We start from the raw sequence: 19,070 nt of genomic DNA on the forward strand, positions 1-19,070 counted from the left end.
AAACTGGAGCGACAAGGTGTGTCATTTGATGTTATATCCAATTTAAAGTCTTCAAAAATCTTACATACTATCGAATGTAAAATTTTAATATTGAAAGTCACAAAGATCACGTTGCAGTAGTCTAGAACCGTAGTTTACAAAACTTTGCTTAAATTGCATCTTTGTTTTTTTTTTTTTAATTGACTCAATTAAATGTCCAACTTGAAGCTAACATGATAATGTAACCAGAAGATCTAATAATAATTTGGAGTAGGAAAATTTAGGGAATATAGATCGCAAAAGAGAATTTAAAATTTGTAGGTTAAAGATCACTAAATACTCAAAAGCTTACTTCCTTTAGGCACAAATCAAAAGATATAAGAATGAGAACTCAAACAATAATATAATGATCAAATAAATTTGAAGAAATCAACAAGAAATTAGTATCATATAAAATTAACAAAAAAATTATGAGAATCATTGAATCAATCTTTAGTGAAGATTTATAAGTTTTAAATTTATGTCATGTTTTGCTATTTTATGTTTCTATCTATAGCTTCATATGAATTGACTTTGAATTAATATAAATGTTTATTTTGTGAATATAAATGAATAATGTTTATTTTGTGACAAATAATACAACAAATTACAAGAAAATTGATATGAGTTTTTTTTTTCCGTAAAATTATATGATTAAATGAATGAGAACAATTATTTTTTTTCTTCAATACTTTGTATTAAATTAAAATAAGTATTTTTTCATGTTTTATATTTTATGACTATTTATTCTGCTTAATTTTCAATCATATTTTTATATAATTGTATAATTATTATGTAAATTATGTTATATTTAAAAAAATTAATATTAATTACATCGAACTGTGAATCTCTCATTCTTCTGGTTTATTTTAAATCTAATTTTCAAAATCTTGGTTGCAGTAGTATTTTAAAATAAATTAAAAATATTAATTTTTTTTTTGTTTTTTTTATACTTGTAATTTCCTCTATTTTTTGTTCTTGTAATCCTTTTTGATTCAAAATATTAATATTCGTCATAATCTAATGCTTGCCAAATCCTAATTATTTTATATACAAACGGCTAATTACTTTGGAACCAACACTAACCACAAATTCTCCACTTTGTGCGGCCGCACACGGCCGCCGGAAATCTCTATGCTCCTCTATCAGACTGTCGCCGCCGTTGCCAAGCCCTCATCTCCGTCATCAATCTCCCTCCATCAGCTCCTCCTCCGCTCCCAATCCCTTTCCCAAACGAAACAATCACACGCCCATGCCTCCACCTCCGGTCTTCTCTATCACAATCCCTCCTCCTTAGCGGCTCTCATCATCTCCTACTCCTCCTTCAACGACCCCATCTCCTCTCTCCAGCTCTTCCATCTCAACCCCTTCAAGCCCCGAAGCGCATTCCTATGGAACTCACTTGTCCGCGCTCTTTCTCAATCCGGCCTCAATTTCCAATCTTTTTCCGTTTATAACTCCATGATTCAGAACTCCGTCTCGCCTGACAATCGCACCTTCCCCTTTGCCCTCTCCGCCTGCTCTGCCGCTGTTTCTTGTGATATTCGAGCTGAAGATAAGGGGAAGGAGCTGCATGGTGGTCTTATAAAGCTGGGGTTTTTCTCTGATGTCTTTGTTGGCAACACACTCGTAGCATTTTATGGCGCGTGCAGGGACGCTGGAAGTGCATGGAAGGTGTTTGATGAAATGCCTAACAGAGATATCATTTCGTGGAATTCAATGATTTCTGTATTTTTTAATAATGAGTTGTATAGAGTATCAATGAGGTTCTTCTCGGAGTTGGTGAGGTCTGGATTGGGAGTTAATTCTGTTAGTTTTGTTAGTGTTCTCCCTGCTGCTGGAGCTATGCAAGATGGAGTTTTTGGAGATGCAATACATGGATATGCGGTTAAGGTTGGATTGGATTTGAATGTAACGGTTGGAAATGCTTTGATTGGTGTTTATGGAAAGTGTGGAGATTTGGAAGGATCAATGCAGGTCTTTGAGAGTATTATGGTTAAGAATGATGTTTCATGGAATTCTATTATTGGGATTCTTGCTCATGCTGGGCTTTCTAGAGATGCTCTGGAGATGTTTAAGGAAATGTTGTCCAGTGAAATGGAGCCTAATGGTATAACAATGGCTAGCCTCCTGCCTTTAGTTGTGCCCAATCTTTTTCATTTGGGGAGAGAAGTTCATGGATATTGTGTTAAGAATGGAATGGATTCCGATGTATTTGTTGCAAATTCACTGTTGGATATGTATGCAAAGTGTGGGTTTTTGAAGAAGGGGGCTGTTGTTTTTGACAGGATAAAGAATAAGAACGTTGTCTCATGGAATGCTATGATAGCAAATTGCACACAAAATGGAGATGAAATGGAAGCAATCAAGTTACTTGGTGACATGCAGCTTATTGGGGAAACTCCTAATGGTGTCACCTTTACAAATGTGCTTCCAGCTTGTGCTAGAATAGCTTCTCTAACGAAGGGAAAGGAGATCCATGCCAAATCAATCCGTGACGGTTACAATATTGATTTGTTCGTATCCAATGCTTTAATCGACATGTATGTTAAATGCGGACAGTTGAATCTTGCCAGAAATCTCTTCGATGTATCCGAGAGGGATGAAGTTTCATATAATGTGTTGATTCTGGGTTATTCTCAGAGCTCTTGGTGCTTGGAAGCTTTGATTCTGTTTCAGGAAATGAGAGTTATGGGAATGTTGTATGATACTGTTTCCTTCATAGGAGTCTTAGCAGCATGTGCCAATCTGCCTGCGGTCAAGCATGGAAAGGAAGTTCACTGTTTCTTAATGAGGAATCAGATTGACTCCGATCTTTTTAGCTGTAACTCGATATTGGATATGTACAACCGGTGCGGGCGGGTAGATCTAGGTAGGAAATTTTTTGATAGATGCCTCAAGAGGGATGTGGCCTCATGGAACTCAATGATAATTGGTTATGGAATGCAAGGTGATCTGGAAACTGCGTTAGATTTATTTGATAGAATGGAAGATGATGATGTAGAGCATGACCATGTATCTTATGTGGCGGCCTTATCGATCTGCAGCCATGGCGGGCTAGTTGAGCGGGGAAAGAAGTACTTTGATCAGTTATTAGCTCAGAAAATTAATTTGACACAAATGCATTATGCTTGCATGGTGGACCTCCTCGGACGAGCTGGTCAAATGGATGAGGCTGCTAACTTCATCAAAAACATGGCATTTAAAGCAGATTTCAATGTTTGGGGAGCAATGCTTGGGGCTTGTCGTGTTCATGGCAATATTGAGCTGGGTAGGTGGGCAGCAGAGCATCTTTTTGAGCTGAAACCTGGGCATAGTGGGTATTATGTATTATTAGCAAACATGTATGCTGAAGCTGGAAGATGGGATGAGGCAAATAAGATAAGGTTACTAATGAAATCAAGAAGTGTTAAGAAGAATAAAGCTTATAGCTGGATAGAAAGTGGCAAGAAGCCAGGGACCTTATTAATGGGGGAAATGATTGAGGGACGCGAGGAAGATCTATCTTATGCAGCTCCTTGAGTGAATGTGCCCTGTTTCCAACTCTCTTTGATGTTTTATAAGCCAAGAGATAGAATCATATTTCTATTTGGCAACAAATTGGTTGGCCAAAATACCTCAGTTGAATTTGAAACAAGCATATCAAGAATGCAAATCAAAATGACTTTTCTTGGCATAAGAGGTAATCCAGGTTTAATTGTTTTGCAAGTTGAATTTGTATGTATCTTTGATATGATATAAGGAATTTTAATTTAAAGAAGCTGCAATTTGGAAAAAAAATGGTTTTTATTTTTTGAAGAATGTGTTTCATTCCAATATAGAAGCGAGCTTGAGCTTTTGCTTTTCATGTGCAGGTGAATTAGTCTACGTAGAAGTTGACTGGAAAGTGATTGAGTAACTTTGAGGCTAAGAGTTTAGTGTTGAGAAACATCTGTGAGAGAATGTAAATCTCTCATCAAACATGATCTGTGGTTTTCAAATATTCCACCAAACTAAGCCCAAACAATGATAACTCGTGAAAGATCACAAACACTCCGAAGCAGGGTATGAAGGTAATTTAACATCCAAATTTGGTACTTATAGGTGCTTCACAACTGAAATCTCATGTATCTAATCGGTTGCTAGGAAAAATAATTCTGTTAGGAGTAGAAGTAGAGAGAGAAAATTTGTTAGAATCCTTATTTATTTTTCTTTTTCTTTTCTCTGCATTTGAAATAAAGGGTGAAAAATCTTTTAAGTTTTAGTGGTAAAAGCGTTTTAATTGAAATTTCAAACATTGCTTTAAAGGTTCTGCTTTAATTTTATAATATTATGGTGCTTCTATTAAGGAGAAAGATATATGTATAAATTAGCCAAGCAAAGAAATATGAGAAATAAGGATTTAGTTTGAGGATGAAGATCAAAAAGCGCTTTTATTAGAAGAGGACATTCAACAAAGGCGGATGAAATATTTTGAAAAATTTTTCAATGAAGATTATGAGAATATGATTGACTTTAGTGACCTTAACACCCTAAATGAAAATATAGATTTTTTTTTTATCGGCGTATTAATAAAATTAAAGTTAGAAAGTATTTAAAAGAAAATAAAGTGTGAAAAAACTGTTGGACGTGATGATATTCTAATACAAGTATGAAAGTGCTGAGGAGATGAGCAATTTGTTGGCTTTCAAAACTTTTCAATACTATTTTGAAGATTAAAAGATGCAAGATGAGTGGGGAAGAAGTGTGTTGATTCCTATTTTTAAGAATAAAATTAATGCAGAAGAGTGTGCAAATTATAGAGAAATTAAGTTAATGTGTCATACCTTAAAACTATAGGAGAGTTATTGAGCATAAGTTACGATGTAATACTAATGTTTCTCAAAATCAAATTGGATTCTTGTCAGGTAGATGTCACACCCAAATATTGAAACTAGAGGTTTGGCCAAACCCCTTGGGCATGACATACCGAGTAAAGACAAAGAGGTCCTGCAGAACTATTCCTAAATGGGGTCACACGATATTGGAAGGTTCTGGAAGACTATGGAGGTTTCAAAATATTTTAGAGATTCTAGAACATTCTAGAACATTATAGAAGGCTCTATAAGACTCCAAAAGGTTCCATAAGATTTTGAAGGTTCTAGAAAGGCCTAGAGTTTCGTGGAAGGTTCTAGATTGCCCCAGAATGTTTCAGAATAGTGTAGATACTTAGAGAGTTTTCTAGGATGATCTAGAACTCTCTAGAATGTTATAAAATTATATAAGAGTGTAGGGAACAATGTGAAGTGTTCTAGAGAACTCCACACTCATGAATAATGCAGGGAACTCTAGCTAGGATGTTCTTAGGCAAGGGTGGAGGGCTATATATATAGAACCCCTCCCCCTCATTTGAAACAATCTCCTCACACCCCTCTAAAACTCCTCTTGTATAACTTCTTTTGTATAGTGAAGCTTTTCTCCATTTATTTTCTCTCTTTCTAGCCAAATTGTGTAGGTTTAAGGTTGTTTAGCACAATGAATGAGTGTTAAGGCTGCATGGGTGACTAAGGCAAAGTCTCCTCGTGACAAGTGATATTAGAGTAGGTTTGATCCCAAGGAGAAGCACAAGCCAAGTGAAGGCAAGGTTTGTAATGAAAGTTTGGAGTCATCATTAGGAAGCTAAGGAATGGATGAGTAGCGTGATCCAACATCTAAGCCATGGGGGAAGTTCGAAGAGAGGATATCTAGTTCTGGTTCGTGGTTACCTTGACAAATAGAGGCTGTGAATGGCATGAGGGCCCAGGTGAACGACATTGGTTAAGATGGGAGTAGCCTTGTGGAGCAGGGTTCCACCATCCAGGTTGTGAGAGGAGGCATGGAGTCTTAATTAGAGGAATCCTTGGTGGACGAGCAGAGGTGCATGGAGAGCTTAAGAGGGAGCTCATTGGATCACTAGCTCAAGTTGGGGACCTACATGGGGATTGCAGGATCAAATCAAGGCGTGGGGGCTAGAACTACCAGAGAGATAAGTGGGCCAAGGCAAGGAGAGGAGAATTATCTACTTTGTTTGTGAAGGACCTCAATGGATGGGGCATTGTCCTAAGATGGCCCCAAGACTCCTCGTAGAATGTCAAGGGGTGACAAATGAGGATGGTGATAGGGTCATATAGGTGGAGGCAATACAAGTAGTGCAAGAGCAAGGACCAGAGGAAGGCAACTTCAAGGGCAAGGAGTTGCAGGTTGCGGAAGACACTCAAAGGGATGAGGATGACAATCTAACTCATGGGAGTGAGTTAGGAGCTCACATTGAAGACTTTCCAATAGAGGTGATAGAAGTCTTCGATGTACCTATGGATGTCTTTCCAGTGGTGCAGCTTGAGTTCGAGCCAAAGCTCCGGGGGAGATCCCAAATCCTTGATGCACTAGCAGACGACAAGGAAGCCAACCTAGGAGAGAAGGTTAAGGGACAAGTGAGCCAGAGATACATGTTGGACCTGTGGCGATCTGAGGACCTTCATCATGGCTTCAAGCATGCTCGCGATGAGGGCATCGTGAGAATAAGTGGGGGAGAGTGTTACGCCCAAATATTGAAACTAGAGATTTGGTCAAGCCCCTTGGGCATGACATGTAGAGTAAGGGAAAAGAGGTCCTCCAGAACTCTTTCTAAATGGGGTCACAAGACATTGGAAGGTTCTAGAATATTCTAGAAAGTTTTGGAATATTCTAGAAGGTTCTAGAAGACTCTTGAAGATTCCAAAAGGTTCTAGGAAGGCCGAGAGTTTCATGGAAGATTCTAGACTACTTTAGAATGTTCTAGAATAGTGTGGATACTTAGATAGTATTATAGGATGGATCTAGAACTTTCTAGAATATTATAAAATTATGTAAGAGTGTAGGGCACTATGTGGAGTGTTTTAGAGAACTCCACACTCTTGAATAATGGAGAGAACTCTAGAATGTTCTTAGGTAAGTGTGAAGGGCTATAAATAAAACCCCTCCCCCTCATTTGAAATAATATCCTCACACCCCTCCAAAACTCCTCTTGTATAACTTCCTTTGTATAGTGAAGCTTTTACCTATTCACTTCCTCTCTTTTTAGCCAAATTGTGTGGGTTTAAGGCGTCTTAGCCTTAGCACAAGGAAGGCGTGCTAAGGCCGCACGGGTGACTACAACAAAAGTTTCCCCGTGTTAAGGTCTATTATGGAAGCTACACATTATTGAGAGGTTTGATGGAGAAGTATAGAGAGAATAATGATGATCTATATATGATATTTATTGATTTAGAGAACACTTATGATAAAGTTTTAAGAGAAGTGCTTTTAAGAGTTGTAGAAAAGAAAGAGGTTAATAATGCTTATATTCAAGCCATTAAGGATATATATGCAGGAGCTATTACTTGTGTTCAAATACAAGGTGGGTTGGCCAAGCATTCTCTTATTTTGGTTGGATTACATCAAGGATCTACTTTAAGCCCATATCTTTTTGCTTTAGTCATGGATGTTCTTACTGGACATTTGCAAGAAGATGTACACTGGTGTATGTTTTTCCTGATTATATTCTTCTCTTTGATAAGCCGAGAGAGAGAGAATTGAAGATAAACTTGAATTATGGAGGTCAACCTTAAGAGTCTAAATGTTTTCTTTTGAGTAAATGTAAATCGAATATATGGAGTGTAATTTTAGTAGTAATAGATCTAATGGAGGGATTATGACTTTGGGCGATCAAGTCATTAATAAGAATACCCGTTTTAGATATCTCAGGTTTATTGTTCAAAGTAATGGTGAGATAGATAAGATTATTATTAGTAGAATTCAAGTTAGATGGTTGAAGTGGAGGAATGCATCGGGCCGATTGTGTGATAAGAAAGTACCCCTCAAACTTAAGGGACAATTCTATAAGTTGGTGGTGAGACCTTCAATGCTTTATTACATATAATGTTGGCCATTAAAACAGAAACATAAAATTAAATTAAGCATTGTAGAGATGAGAATGCTCAGGTGGATGAGTGGCTTCACTCTTATAGACAGAATGTGAAATGAGTATATACGTGAAAAGGTTGGAATAGCTCATGTGGCTGATAAAATTAGAGAGAGTCGCCTTTTAGATGGTTTGGTCACATAAAATGTCGGCCATCTAATGACCCGGTTAGGATAGTAGATATATTAGACTTAGCCTACATTAAAAAGGTAGAGGTAGATGTAAAAAAAGGTAGAGGAAGATGTAGATGGGTTTTCTATATCAATAATGATTTTTGTTGTTGTATGGTGCTTCTATTGTAAGAATAAAACGATTGATCCTTGTTGTAATGCTTGTGGAATAGTATCACCAGAAAATAGACAACATGCTTTGTAGTGTGATTTTGAGGATGTATGTGGACAAAGGTGATGCTTTGAAGATTTTGTTGGACTGGATGAAATGATTTGAGTACGACGATAAGTTTGGAGGAGAGTTTGAAGGAGTTTGGACCTTTAGCATTCAAGAGGGCAATTGATTGATGAGAAATGTTGTAGCTATTATCAATGTTTTGGAATGTGTGAGGTAAGCATGATTGATCAAACTACTTCCATCCTTTAATTTTTTTTTTTTTAATCAATTCTATTTTGTTGTGGAGTTTGACATATGCTCTGATGGAAAAACACATGTAGGACTCAATCGTAGAATGTCAGTTCTCACGCCAATTATCAGTGCGGTGTATGTCCATTTTAGCTTGGAACTGAGTTTGAACCATCTCAATTAAATTTTGACATATGGTGCTAACTTCTATTTTTTTATTTTTAAGAAAGAACCACAAGATTCTAAGAGTGATAATTGATGAATGTAAAGAATCCACTAGAGCCAGTGATATTGTTGAGCGTTGACCCTAGATGCCCACCAAAGATCATTATTGATCTAGAAAAAATGATTGGTTGATTTGTTCGGGTTTCTAAAGAAAGAGTTGTGAGAGTGTTTAGATAATTGACAAATTTTACATTGATGAGATCTAAAATTTTATTTGAATAAGATTGGAAATAATTTTTTAAGAAGTAAATTTTAAACGGCCTCATCTTAAGATCATAACATTATGACATTCTCTTTATTCATGCTAGAAGATGAAATTATATATCTTTTTTAATGATTGCACTTAAATTCTTTTCTTAGGAGGCTGAGATTAATTGCCATATTTGTATTGCCAATCTTCTCCATTTTCAAGGCCTAAAATTAACACATTTGGGAGGAAGTTAGTAACTCAATTAAGATCCTTTATTTTATTGAATGAAAAAAAGGTTAACAATTCAATTTAAGAATGCGAGCATTTTTAAGGATAATACAACAACAACAAAAAAAACAACATCAAGGCTTTGTCCCAGTACATGGGGTTGGCTACATGAATCCTTTTTCTCTGTTGTGTCCCATTAAAAGTCAAATTCTCGTTTAAATCTAATAAAGAAAGATCACTTCTAATCTTTTCTAATCAAGTCTTTTTAGGTCTACCTCTGCCTTTCTTTAAGATAATGTCTTTTAAAAATGAGCGAAGTCACAATCCAATGTTAGCAACAGTAGAATGGGATCCATCTACAATTCAAATAGTGAGGTTTATAGAGCAGGATTTATAATCATGGAAAATCATAGCAGCATCAACAATGTGATTAGAAGCACTTAAAGCCAGCAATTCAGAAACTTGCTATTACAGATATAACCACAAGAACATTGTTAATTGTTTTGCAAGTTACAATATGTATATATCTTCGCTATGATATATGAAATTTTAATTTAAAGAAGCATGCAATTTGGCATAAATGACATTTGATTATGAAAAATATGTTCTATTCCAAAATAGATACAAGCTTGAGCTTTTGCTTTTCATGTGCAGGTGAACTAGTTTCTGCAGCAATTGATTGACAAGTGATGGAGCAACTTTGAGACTAAGAATTTAGAGTTGAGAAACGAACAAGAGAGAATTCAAAGCTCTTATCATCCTTGATTCGTGGTTTTCAAATATTCCACTAGACTATGAAGGTAATTCCCAAATTTAATAATTGTAGATAGGGGTGTAAGTGAGCCAATACGGTTCGTGAGCTGGCTTGAGCTTGAATACTTTATGAGCTCGCGAGTCGAGCTTATCGAGCTCACAAGTCGAGCTCGATGTGGCTCTGCTCGTTCCATTATAAATGTTGAACGACTGATCCTTATTTGTAATGCATGTGGAATAATATGTTAGACCGAACCAGTCCCGTATTGAGCCGCACGGGCTGAAGAGGAGTCAATTTGGAAGGTAACTTATTATTTAAACGTAATAAGAGGCGGAAGAGTGCTGTATGAGCCGCACGAGCCGCAAGATCCACAGGAGTTAATTTGGAAGGATTTTTTAGGGATTTAGGAGGGAAATTTGAATATAGGGACTATTTAGATATTTCATTTTGATTGTATGCATTAAATAGTTTGTTTTCCTAGGGTTAGGGTATCTTGAATTTGGCTGAAATTTGAGCTCTCTTAGGTTTAAGTTTCCTTAGGGCTCTAGCAGCAGCTAGAGAATTTGGGAGAGATCGATCCTCCTCTCGAATTGAGTATCAACTATCTTGCTATTTTCCGTTTCTATTTCATCAAGTAATACAAATTATCTATTACATTCATGATTTTGTGTGAATTTTTGCGGAGAATTTTTACTGTTTTTCGAAGAGTGATAAAAAATACTTGAGAGCTACAACTGTTTCCTATCATAATATCATCAGAAAATAGACAAACATGCTTTGTAATGCTATGTTCAGAGTGTTATGTGGACGAAAATAGTGCATACAAAGATTTTGATTGGAATGGATGAGATGATTTGGGTATGAGGATTAAGTTGGTGAATAGTTTGTCAAAGAGTGTGAGCCCTTTGTATTCAAGAGGTCATTTGATTGATTAGGCAAATCGATAATTATAAATAGTAAGCTTCTTTGTATAATATTACCTTAAATTATTCTTGATCAACAGGAATTATGCATTTGCATCACTTCTTTGTGGGAGTCTGGAACTTGCAGCAGAACTTATTGAATTCTGGACGATAAGTAGAGAAGTGGACTTAAAGAGTTTCATCAAATGGTTGCAGTAAGCTTCTTGTCGCCCAGTTCAGTCTATGATTCGAATGCCAAATATCGTTCGGAGATCAAGATCAACCAGAATGTGCCTCATCACCCCTTTGCTCGGTACCGTGGCTTAGTACTGCTCGTTGCCATGGCTCGGTACCGCTGACGTGGCGCATTTTGATTAGTCTCCGGACAACATTCTACGTTCCGTTTCCGCATAGAATAATCTCCTATGATTCAGCTGAATAATGTCTTTGGATGGTTACATCGGTTTAAAACTCTTCAGAGAGCAAATTGTTCTTCAAAATTGTCAGATACCAATGTGCTGAAAGCCTGAAATTGGTACTTAATGCAATGCCTCATGCATTCTATTGTGATCATTGTCAAGGTAAAAAAAAAAAAAGAGGGAATAAAGGAAAATTTGCAAAAACATCCTACACTTTTCCCAAAAGTAATTATTATTTTTCTTTCAAATTTGTTTTTTGGGCAATTATTTGTGTAAAATGCAACTTATTATTTAAAAAACTAAACACTGATTTATTTTTTAATGACATTACCCTAAATTATTGAAAATGGAAGAGAATAATGCATTAAGGATAAAATTTTATAGTTTATTTTTTTGTTTTAAAATTAATATTTATTTTACAATTAAAAATTGTGTCACATGAATTTACTTTTTATTCAATTTAACAATTTTGTCAATTATTTGACAAGATATCAAAGAATTTTGAGCTTCTATAATTTTTTGTACAAAAGCTTAAATGAAAGATTATATGAAATTATTATATAAATGTTTATGTGGCTTATGCAAATCATTAAAAAATATATTTTTAAACTAATTTATTTGAGAAGTATAATTATAATAGAACAATTATCAAAACTTTGATCATGACTAAAAAGACAGCAAATACTAAAAAGCATAATTCTCAACTATATTAAATGATCATTTTGTTAACTTTTTATAAAATATAAAAATAATTCTCAACTATATTAAATGATCATTTTGATCCATCAACTCCTTAAAGATGAACTATTTTGATTTATTTTTAAAGACCTGAGAAGTCCAAATTGTCCTTTAATATAATTAGAGATTATTTTAATCCATTATAACAATTTAAGGGATCATTTTAATTGTTTTCTCAAGAAAAAAACATATTAGACCCAAAAAAAAAATTCTTAGCTACACTCAAACCAAAAATTTACCTATATACAATAAGGTTAGGAGTACTCCACTCCATGGTAAATCACTACAAGTAAAATTTATAATGGCACTCCACAGAATGATCTGCACCATTATTTGCTATTATGGAAACCAATCAGGAACATAATACTCACATCAAGTTGAGTTTGAGACTTCAACCATGGTAACTCTAAGCCCCAACTCACAGGCCAAATAAGAACTATAAGCCTTGTTGCAGAAGTTGCCAACTTGTCCTTGAAAAAAACTTGCTAACCCACTGAGTGCTCAGTTGTTATTACATGTCTTAACGTATTCCTCTGTATAAACCTTTTCCTTTAGGAGAAATTATTCTGTGTGGACACCGGATGGATAGAACCGTCCGATTTGTCTCCGTGAACAGTAAAATCACAGTGAACTGCATATTTTTCACATACAAAATCAAACAATTCTTCATGTCTGATATCGGCGCAGAATAATCTCTCTTTCCTTTAGTTACTCGCCCATAAAAGTAGAGTGTTCATAGTAAAGGGTAGAAATTCTCAATCATGTTGATCCTGAACAATGAAGACTGGTGAAATATGTCAGAGAGATGAAGCTTTAGAACCATGAGAAGGAATTTATTTTTGATAAAGAAGGCCTAAGAACAATTATTCTCAGTCTGATTTTATTGTTGGTGGCACATAACAGAAACACAAGATTGGTCTTCATCTATCAGCCACATTTTCATGTAGTCCAGCCTTCTCTGAGTAGAATTCAGATCCAGATTCTCAGACCAGAATACCATCTTGGAGCCATTTAGATATGTTTTATTCAACATATCAGTACCTACTTTGACACCAATCCTCAACTCATCAAATGAACACACATTGAGAATTCCAGAATCTTCCAAGGCCTTTCTAGCAAAATATGCAAAATGCTTGTAGTCCACAGAGACCAAATTGCTGACTTTTACAGATGCTGCAGATGATACAAGTTTCCAGATAAAATCATCAACCCAAATCTTCAAAGATAGTTGAGATTTCCTCACAAAGAACATTTCCAAACTTTTTGCAAAGAAAAAACTACAGGTAGGATCAGGAGGAAGCTCAGAGAAAAAGTCACTCAGAGGAAGAAAGTTCCCATCAATCACCCAAGATTCATGGCCTAATTCTAGAGATCTTTTAACAACAATGGATTTTGCTAGGATCTCTTTCATTATATTATCGGTTTTCGATGGTTCCGAACCAACCAATTTGTAACTTCCAATGCTGTTAATTAACTTTTCTGAATCAATGACTGCATATCCCCTTTGGGAGAGAGATCTGATAAGTTCCAACTTCCCACCAATGAAGATTACATTCCTTGTATTAATCTTCTCAAGATGACAAAGCAAATTTTTGGCCATCATATTTGTGGTTCTGTACAAGCTCACAATTACAACAGGTTTTCGTATCTGCATGGAGCCAAGAACAGATCCAAGTTCACCATAGCTCCTCACAAATCTCCAAAGGAGAACTTCTCTAAAGCAAAAATCATACCATTTCAACTTTTTTAAAGGTTGCATTTCCCAAATGTTAACATCAAGGGGCTGTTCATCCAGCAAATTTGAATCAGGACCAGCTGTTTTGCCATAGTTTACTCCTGCATCTCTGTGAGAGATACTGAGGGCCCTTTCTTGCAGAAAGTTAGTGTAGATATTGTAGTAACCCTTAGCATGGATAAACTTAATAAACCAAGGAGTCCATATCCTCTCACCCATTTTGTCGTACCAGCCTGTTGTCACCTGCAAATAGTATCAGAATAAGCTCTGTATGTTGCTTAGCCTTTTTTACTGCTGGATGAAGGTGATAAATAGAATGGGGAAGAAAAAAAAGAAGAAGTTTTCAAAGGATTTGACAACAGAAGAAGAAATTACCATGCCTTGCAAAGTAGGTTTTAAGCCCTTTCCTTTATGTGCATCATACCAGAACCGAAACTCTTTCCATGGTCTTGGAAAAAGAAGCTGGCCCCAAGTACCCACAATCTGGTAGAGGAAAAGGCGTGTTTCCCTATCCAACTGTAACTTGTTTCCATGTTTACCTATTCAGTAACAAAAACAAAATGGATACATTGTTTGTCATCATGATGACTCCTATTCTTTACAACATGAGCAGTGCAAAAACCAAGATCATACTACAAACAACAGTTAATATGATTAAATAATGTGTTATGATCCCCGAAAAGGCAATCAAATTTTATTCTATCACCAACAAAAACAACAAAATTGAAAGAAACTTGTTTGTTTGTTTGCAGAAGTTTTGAAAAGGAAATAAACTTAAAGCTCAGCTGGCGTAAACTAAGTACAATTATTTTTGTAGTAAACAAAAAGTATGGTGTCCTTTATTCACTTCACCCCTAGCATGCAACAAACCAAACCGAAGTATATTTGAACTACCCTGAAGAAAAAAAAAAGCATTTCCAAATAACATGACAAGAATAATTCTACTGTGTCTAAAACCTTTGCCAAAGCAAACCAAGCAAATCATACGAATTCAACAAATTACAAAAATATATCATACAAGGAAAAATAAAGATATACTTCTATAATTTACTAGGATCCATATCATTAGCTCAATTTTCACAGACAAAGTTTTCAGCTATGTTCAAGCATAGGTCTACAAGAAATTATTCTCTAATGAGTTAGATTTGCATTTTTGCTTCTACAATTCGTGGGTAAGCTTTTTTACCTCAGAAATTGATCCAACAGCATACAAACTAAATCACAGACTGCAAAAAAGACTATTTATCGTCAATATATTAAGAAATCATACCAGCAACAAACCTCGGTCGCTGCAAGGAGACCCCATAGATCAACGGGCTGTAGTTAGACAAGTCATAGTAATACTTCAGAATGATAGCCTTGAGATACTTGTAGTAGAGCGCTGACAACTCTAGATCGTCCTCCACAACAAAGGCAAAATCATCGTCGGAGACTGGCCACCACGCCTCCAACCACTGTGCCTGTAATCCAACATTCCCCGTCCTGTAATGAACGAGCTTCTCCCCATGGACCCATTGGATCCCGTCAACAAGATCCAGAATCCTGCGCGATTCCTCCAGCTTCCCATCCACCAGCGCATCGGAGCCGTTGATGGCGCGAAAATGGTCGACGAAGACGTGAAGATTAACACGATCGCCGGCGTAGTCTGCTGTAGCGAGGGAACGGAGGCAACGGCGGAGGGATTCAATGCGGTTAAAGGTGAGAACTTTGACTGTGAAAGAGAAGTTGTGATGTAGAAGACTAGGGTTCTGGTGATTGAAGTAGAAGTGATTAGTGGTTTTAGATTGGGGTACTTGGATGGAAGAGTTGTAGTGGTAGAAGTAGAGAAGGATTGCAGCGAAGAAGAAGAGGAAGAGGAAAGGGAAAGAAGCTTTCCTTGTATGCATTTTGAAGATTGGGTTCATTTCGGGCAGTTTGGATGCAGGATTTAACCTAAATCGTGCCCAACGGCAAAAATGACATCTTTCGAAGCCGGATTTCAGGCGAATTTGAGCGAAATCCGACCAAACGGCCTAAAATGCAAAACCAAATCTCACGGTAGATGAAATCTGCCGTAGATGGAAAATTACCCCTTTTCGTGGTATCCCGGATTTCCGAAATGCTCTGATTCGGCGGATTTACGGGATTTGGCCGAAGAAGCGCGCGAAAGGGAGAAAGTTACCTTCACAGCGAGCGAGCTCCTGTCATTGCTTCCGATCAAAATGTCGTAACTTCCGATCCAACAGGAAAAGGGAACGCCTTCGTGGAGAAGTCGAATAGCGACGAAGTAGCCGAAGAAGAACACGAAAAAATAATTAATTAGACATTAATTCGTGTAAATTAATATTATTTATAACTTATTTTTAATGAAAATTATTATATTTAATTAATTAATAATGATATTAGATTATGCTAATTATAATTTTATTTCAATTCGATAAAAAAAAATAATTAGCTATAACGGTTGCGGGCTAGAATAAGCGCAATGATAGAGTTAGAAAGTTTTCATCTCATCATTGTATAGATATCCATCACACAAACAGAAGAAAAACGTGATACCAGAATTTTTACATGAAAACCCCTAGGAAGGGAAAAATCACGGAGGCACATCCAATTGAAAGGATTCCACTAATGATTGCTTAAGTTATAAGTGGCTAACTCGTCTATGAAATTGAGGACGATTAGTTTACAACTCTTGGGTTGAAATTCAGTTACAAACAGAGATCAGAAATCCTGCGACTTTTTGGTGGTCGGGAAGAAATTTGGCTTCAATTGATGGTCAGGTAGAATTCCTAGGTTAGTCGGGTGTCGGGCAGAATTTCGGTGCTAGTTGACAGTTGAGCAGAATTCTGACGTCAGTTGTCAATCAAGTGGAAGTTTGACTGTGGTCGAGAACTCTCTTCCTTCTCTACTTCTTTCTATTCTCTTCTTGCTTCCTTGCTTAATTCTGACATCGATCGGCTGCCGGGTGAAAGTACGACAGTGGTCGAGGAGGGAGGAGTCTCTTCCTTCTCTTATCTTCTTCCTTTCTATTATCTTATTTTCCTTCTCTTCTTGCTTGGGATTCCCCTCAAGAGAAATGAGGGGTCTATTTATAATTTTCTGATAGTGGCATGATCAATAAATAGGAGAAAGATCATGAGTAAATTTGAAGTGGTTTGAATCGATGACCGATGTTGAATCCCTTGATTGTGGACCGTTTATCAAGCATTTGAAGGCTCTAATGATGTCAGAATTTGACGATCTTGGGCTCGTTGGATTCGTCTCTTCGAAATGCTAGATTTGACTATAAGAAGGTCATATTTGGAAACTATTTAGTAATCCAAATTATGGATTGAACCTTCAAAATGTGCTTCGTGTCTTTGATTTGGACTCATTTGGGCTCGGATTGAGTTGAATTTGGTGTCGTTGGGTTCATATTTCTGAGACGTTCAGTTCGACTATAAGTTTGCTGAAATTAGAGTTCAGATGTTCCGAGATTTATAATTTTGAAGTTTTCCAACTTGATTATTGCCTTGAGATTCGTGCCCAATCAAGATAATTTTTTTATGATATATCAATAACTGATATTATTTTTATTTAATTTATCTAAATAGAAATTAATACTTAATTAACTTAATTAATTATTAAGTCATAAATAATTTATTTGTTGATTAGATTCTATATGATTTTTTTTTTTTCAAAAACAAAAAAGAAGCAAATTCTGCATGATTTAAATAATCTATTTTGTGGACTTGAGGTTTACAATTATATCACAATTATTTTCTTTCAAATTTAGATAATTCTAAAAGTTATTAATATTAATTTAATTGATGATTATTTAAAATGAGTAAACTAATCTTAAATTTATGTTATTGCTGTATTTTTATAAAAATTTTATTGTATTTTATTTGAACTTCTATTGTTGTATTTTAATTATCCAAGAAATGCATGTCAAATCTCTTAAAAGCTTTAAATCCTCAATTGAATAGCCAAACAATTACACAGAATTTAACAAGATTTATCATAAATATTACCAAAATGTCAGGATTTAACCCCCTAGGATATCATAAATCCGGATTTAGAGGATTTACAAATTCTACTTAAATGAAATCTTGAATTCTACCAAACAGCCCTTTTAAATCCTACAAAAACTTAAATAAATCTCGTTCTCTCTGCCTATTGCGATTTTGCCTTAAATCCCAGATTTAGCAAATCAAGTTGTTCGGCAAAAAAAAAAAAAAAACAAGATTTAGTATATTATGGCTAAACTTTTATTTGGTCCGGTCACTGGACGTAGCTCTACGTTTGGCCGCCAGTAGAATCACGCCACGCGTTCTCACTATTTACTGTGCGCCCCGGCAACCCGACCCGGAAGACCCAGGATGGCTCGGTATTTCTCGATTTTGCTACGTATTGCTCGGTATTGCTAGGTATTTATCGATTTTGCTCGGCAATAACCAATACCGAGCAAATATCGAGCAATACCAAGCAAATATCGAGCAATACCAAGCAAATATCGAGTATTAACGAGCAATACCGAGTTGTACCGAGTTTTGGTCTTCACATAGTGGTACTTCTCGTTATTGCCAAGCAATACATAGCAATATCAAGCAAATACCGAGTAATACCTCGCAATACTCGAACATAGCATTCCCGGGTTCCGATCCGGGTCAAGTCGTCGGGCCGCGCGGTAAAGAGTAAGAGCACGTGGCGACATTTTATTAGCGGCCGAACGTAGCTCTACGTCCGGTCAGAGGACGTAATAATTGTTCTTGACACCCACAGTATCAATTATTTGTTAATAATTAACCTAATATAAAACTTTTGCTTCATTTGGTCCATTTATGATACCCTATCATTAATGTCAAAAATTTTTAAAAGCTACTTTGAAATCAGAACAGTTTTCTTACTTATTTTTTAAAATATTTTTTTAGCATAAAATTTTTTAAAATAAAATTTTTTGTACTAAAAAATTATTTTAAAAAAGCAATAAAAAAATCATCCCAAACAAAGCCATTCTATTATGCTTTTTTTAAACTAATTTTTAAATAGAAATTTTTTGAAAAATAAAGAAAAAAAATTGTATAATTTTTTCATCCAAAATCTGATGATTCTCCTATAATCGTCATGAATACGAACAATTATTACGTCCTCCGACCCGACGTAAAGGAACGTCCGGTCGGAGGCAAAATCGCGCCAAAAAAAGAGAAATACCGAGCAAATACCGAGCAATACCAAACAATAACGAGAAATATCATCATGTGAAGACCCAATACCGAGCTATATCGAGCAATACCGAGTTTTTCCTAGAAAAAACTCGGTACAACTCGATATTGCTCGGTATAACTTGGTATTGATCTTCACAGAGCGGTATTCCTCGTTATTATC

At 35.9% G+C, this 19,070-nt stretch overlaps 2 protein-coding genes across 2 annotated transcripts; one reads left to right on the forward strand and one right to left on the reverse strand.

Moving 5' to 3' along the window:
• The first annotated feature begins 1,101 nt into the window (after window positions 1-1,101).
• LOC110094084 (pentatricopeptide repeat-containing protein At3g03580) lies at window positions 1,102-11,369 on the forward strand. The gene is made up of 4 exons (XM_020819231.2): window positions 1,102-3,700; window positions 3,873-4,070; window positions 9,828-9,973; window positions 10,931-11,369. The coding sequence occupies exon 1, from the start codon at window positions 1,153-1,155 to the stop codon at window positions 3,538-3,540; it is 2,388 nt and encodes a 795-aa protein (XP_020674890.1). The 5' UTR covers window positions 1,102-1,152; the 3' UTR covers window positions 3,541-3,700; window positions 3,873-4,070; window positions 9,828-9,973; window positions 10,931-11,369.
• An 834-nt stretch (window positions 11,370-12,203) lies between these two features.
• Window positions 12,204-16,000, reverse strand: LOC110094092. The gene is made up of 3 exons (XM_020819245.2): window positions 14,992-16,000; window positions 14,097-14,260; window positions 12,204-13,964 (listed from the first exon to the last, which is right to left on the reverse strand). The coding sequence occupies exons 1-3, from the start codon at window positions 15,623-15,625 to the stop codon at window positions 12,867-12,869; spliced, it is 1,896 nt and encodes a 631-aa protein (XP_020674904.1). The 5' UTR covers window positions 15,626-16,000; the 3' UTR covers window positions 12,204-12,866.
• Window positions 16,001-19,070: the final 3,070 nt, after the last annotated feature.

This window comes from Dendrobium catenatum, unplaced genomic scaffold (assembly GCF_001605985.2).
Source record: "Dendrobium catenatum unplaced genomic scaffold, ASM160598v2 fragScaff_scaffold_621, whole genome shotgun sequence".
NCBI classification, from domain to species: Eukaryota; Viridiplantae; Streptophyta; class Magnoliopsida; order Asparagales; family Orchidaceae; genus Dendrobium; species Dendrobium catenatum.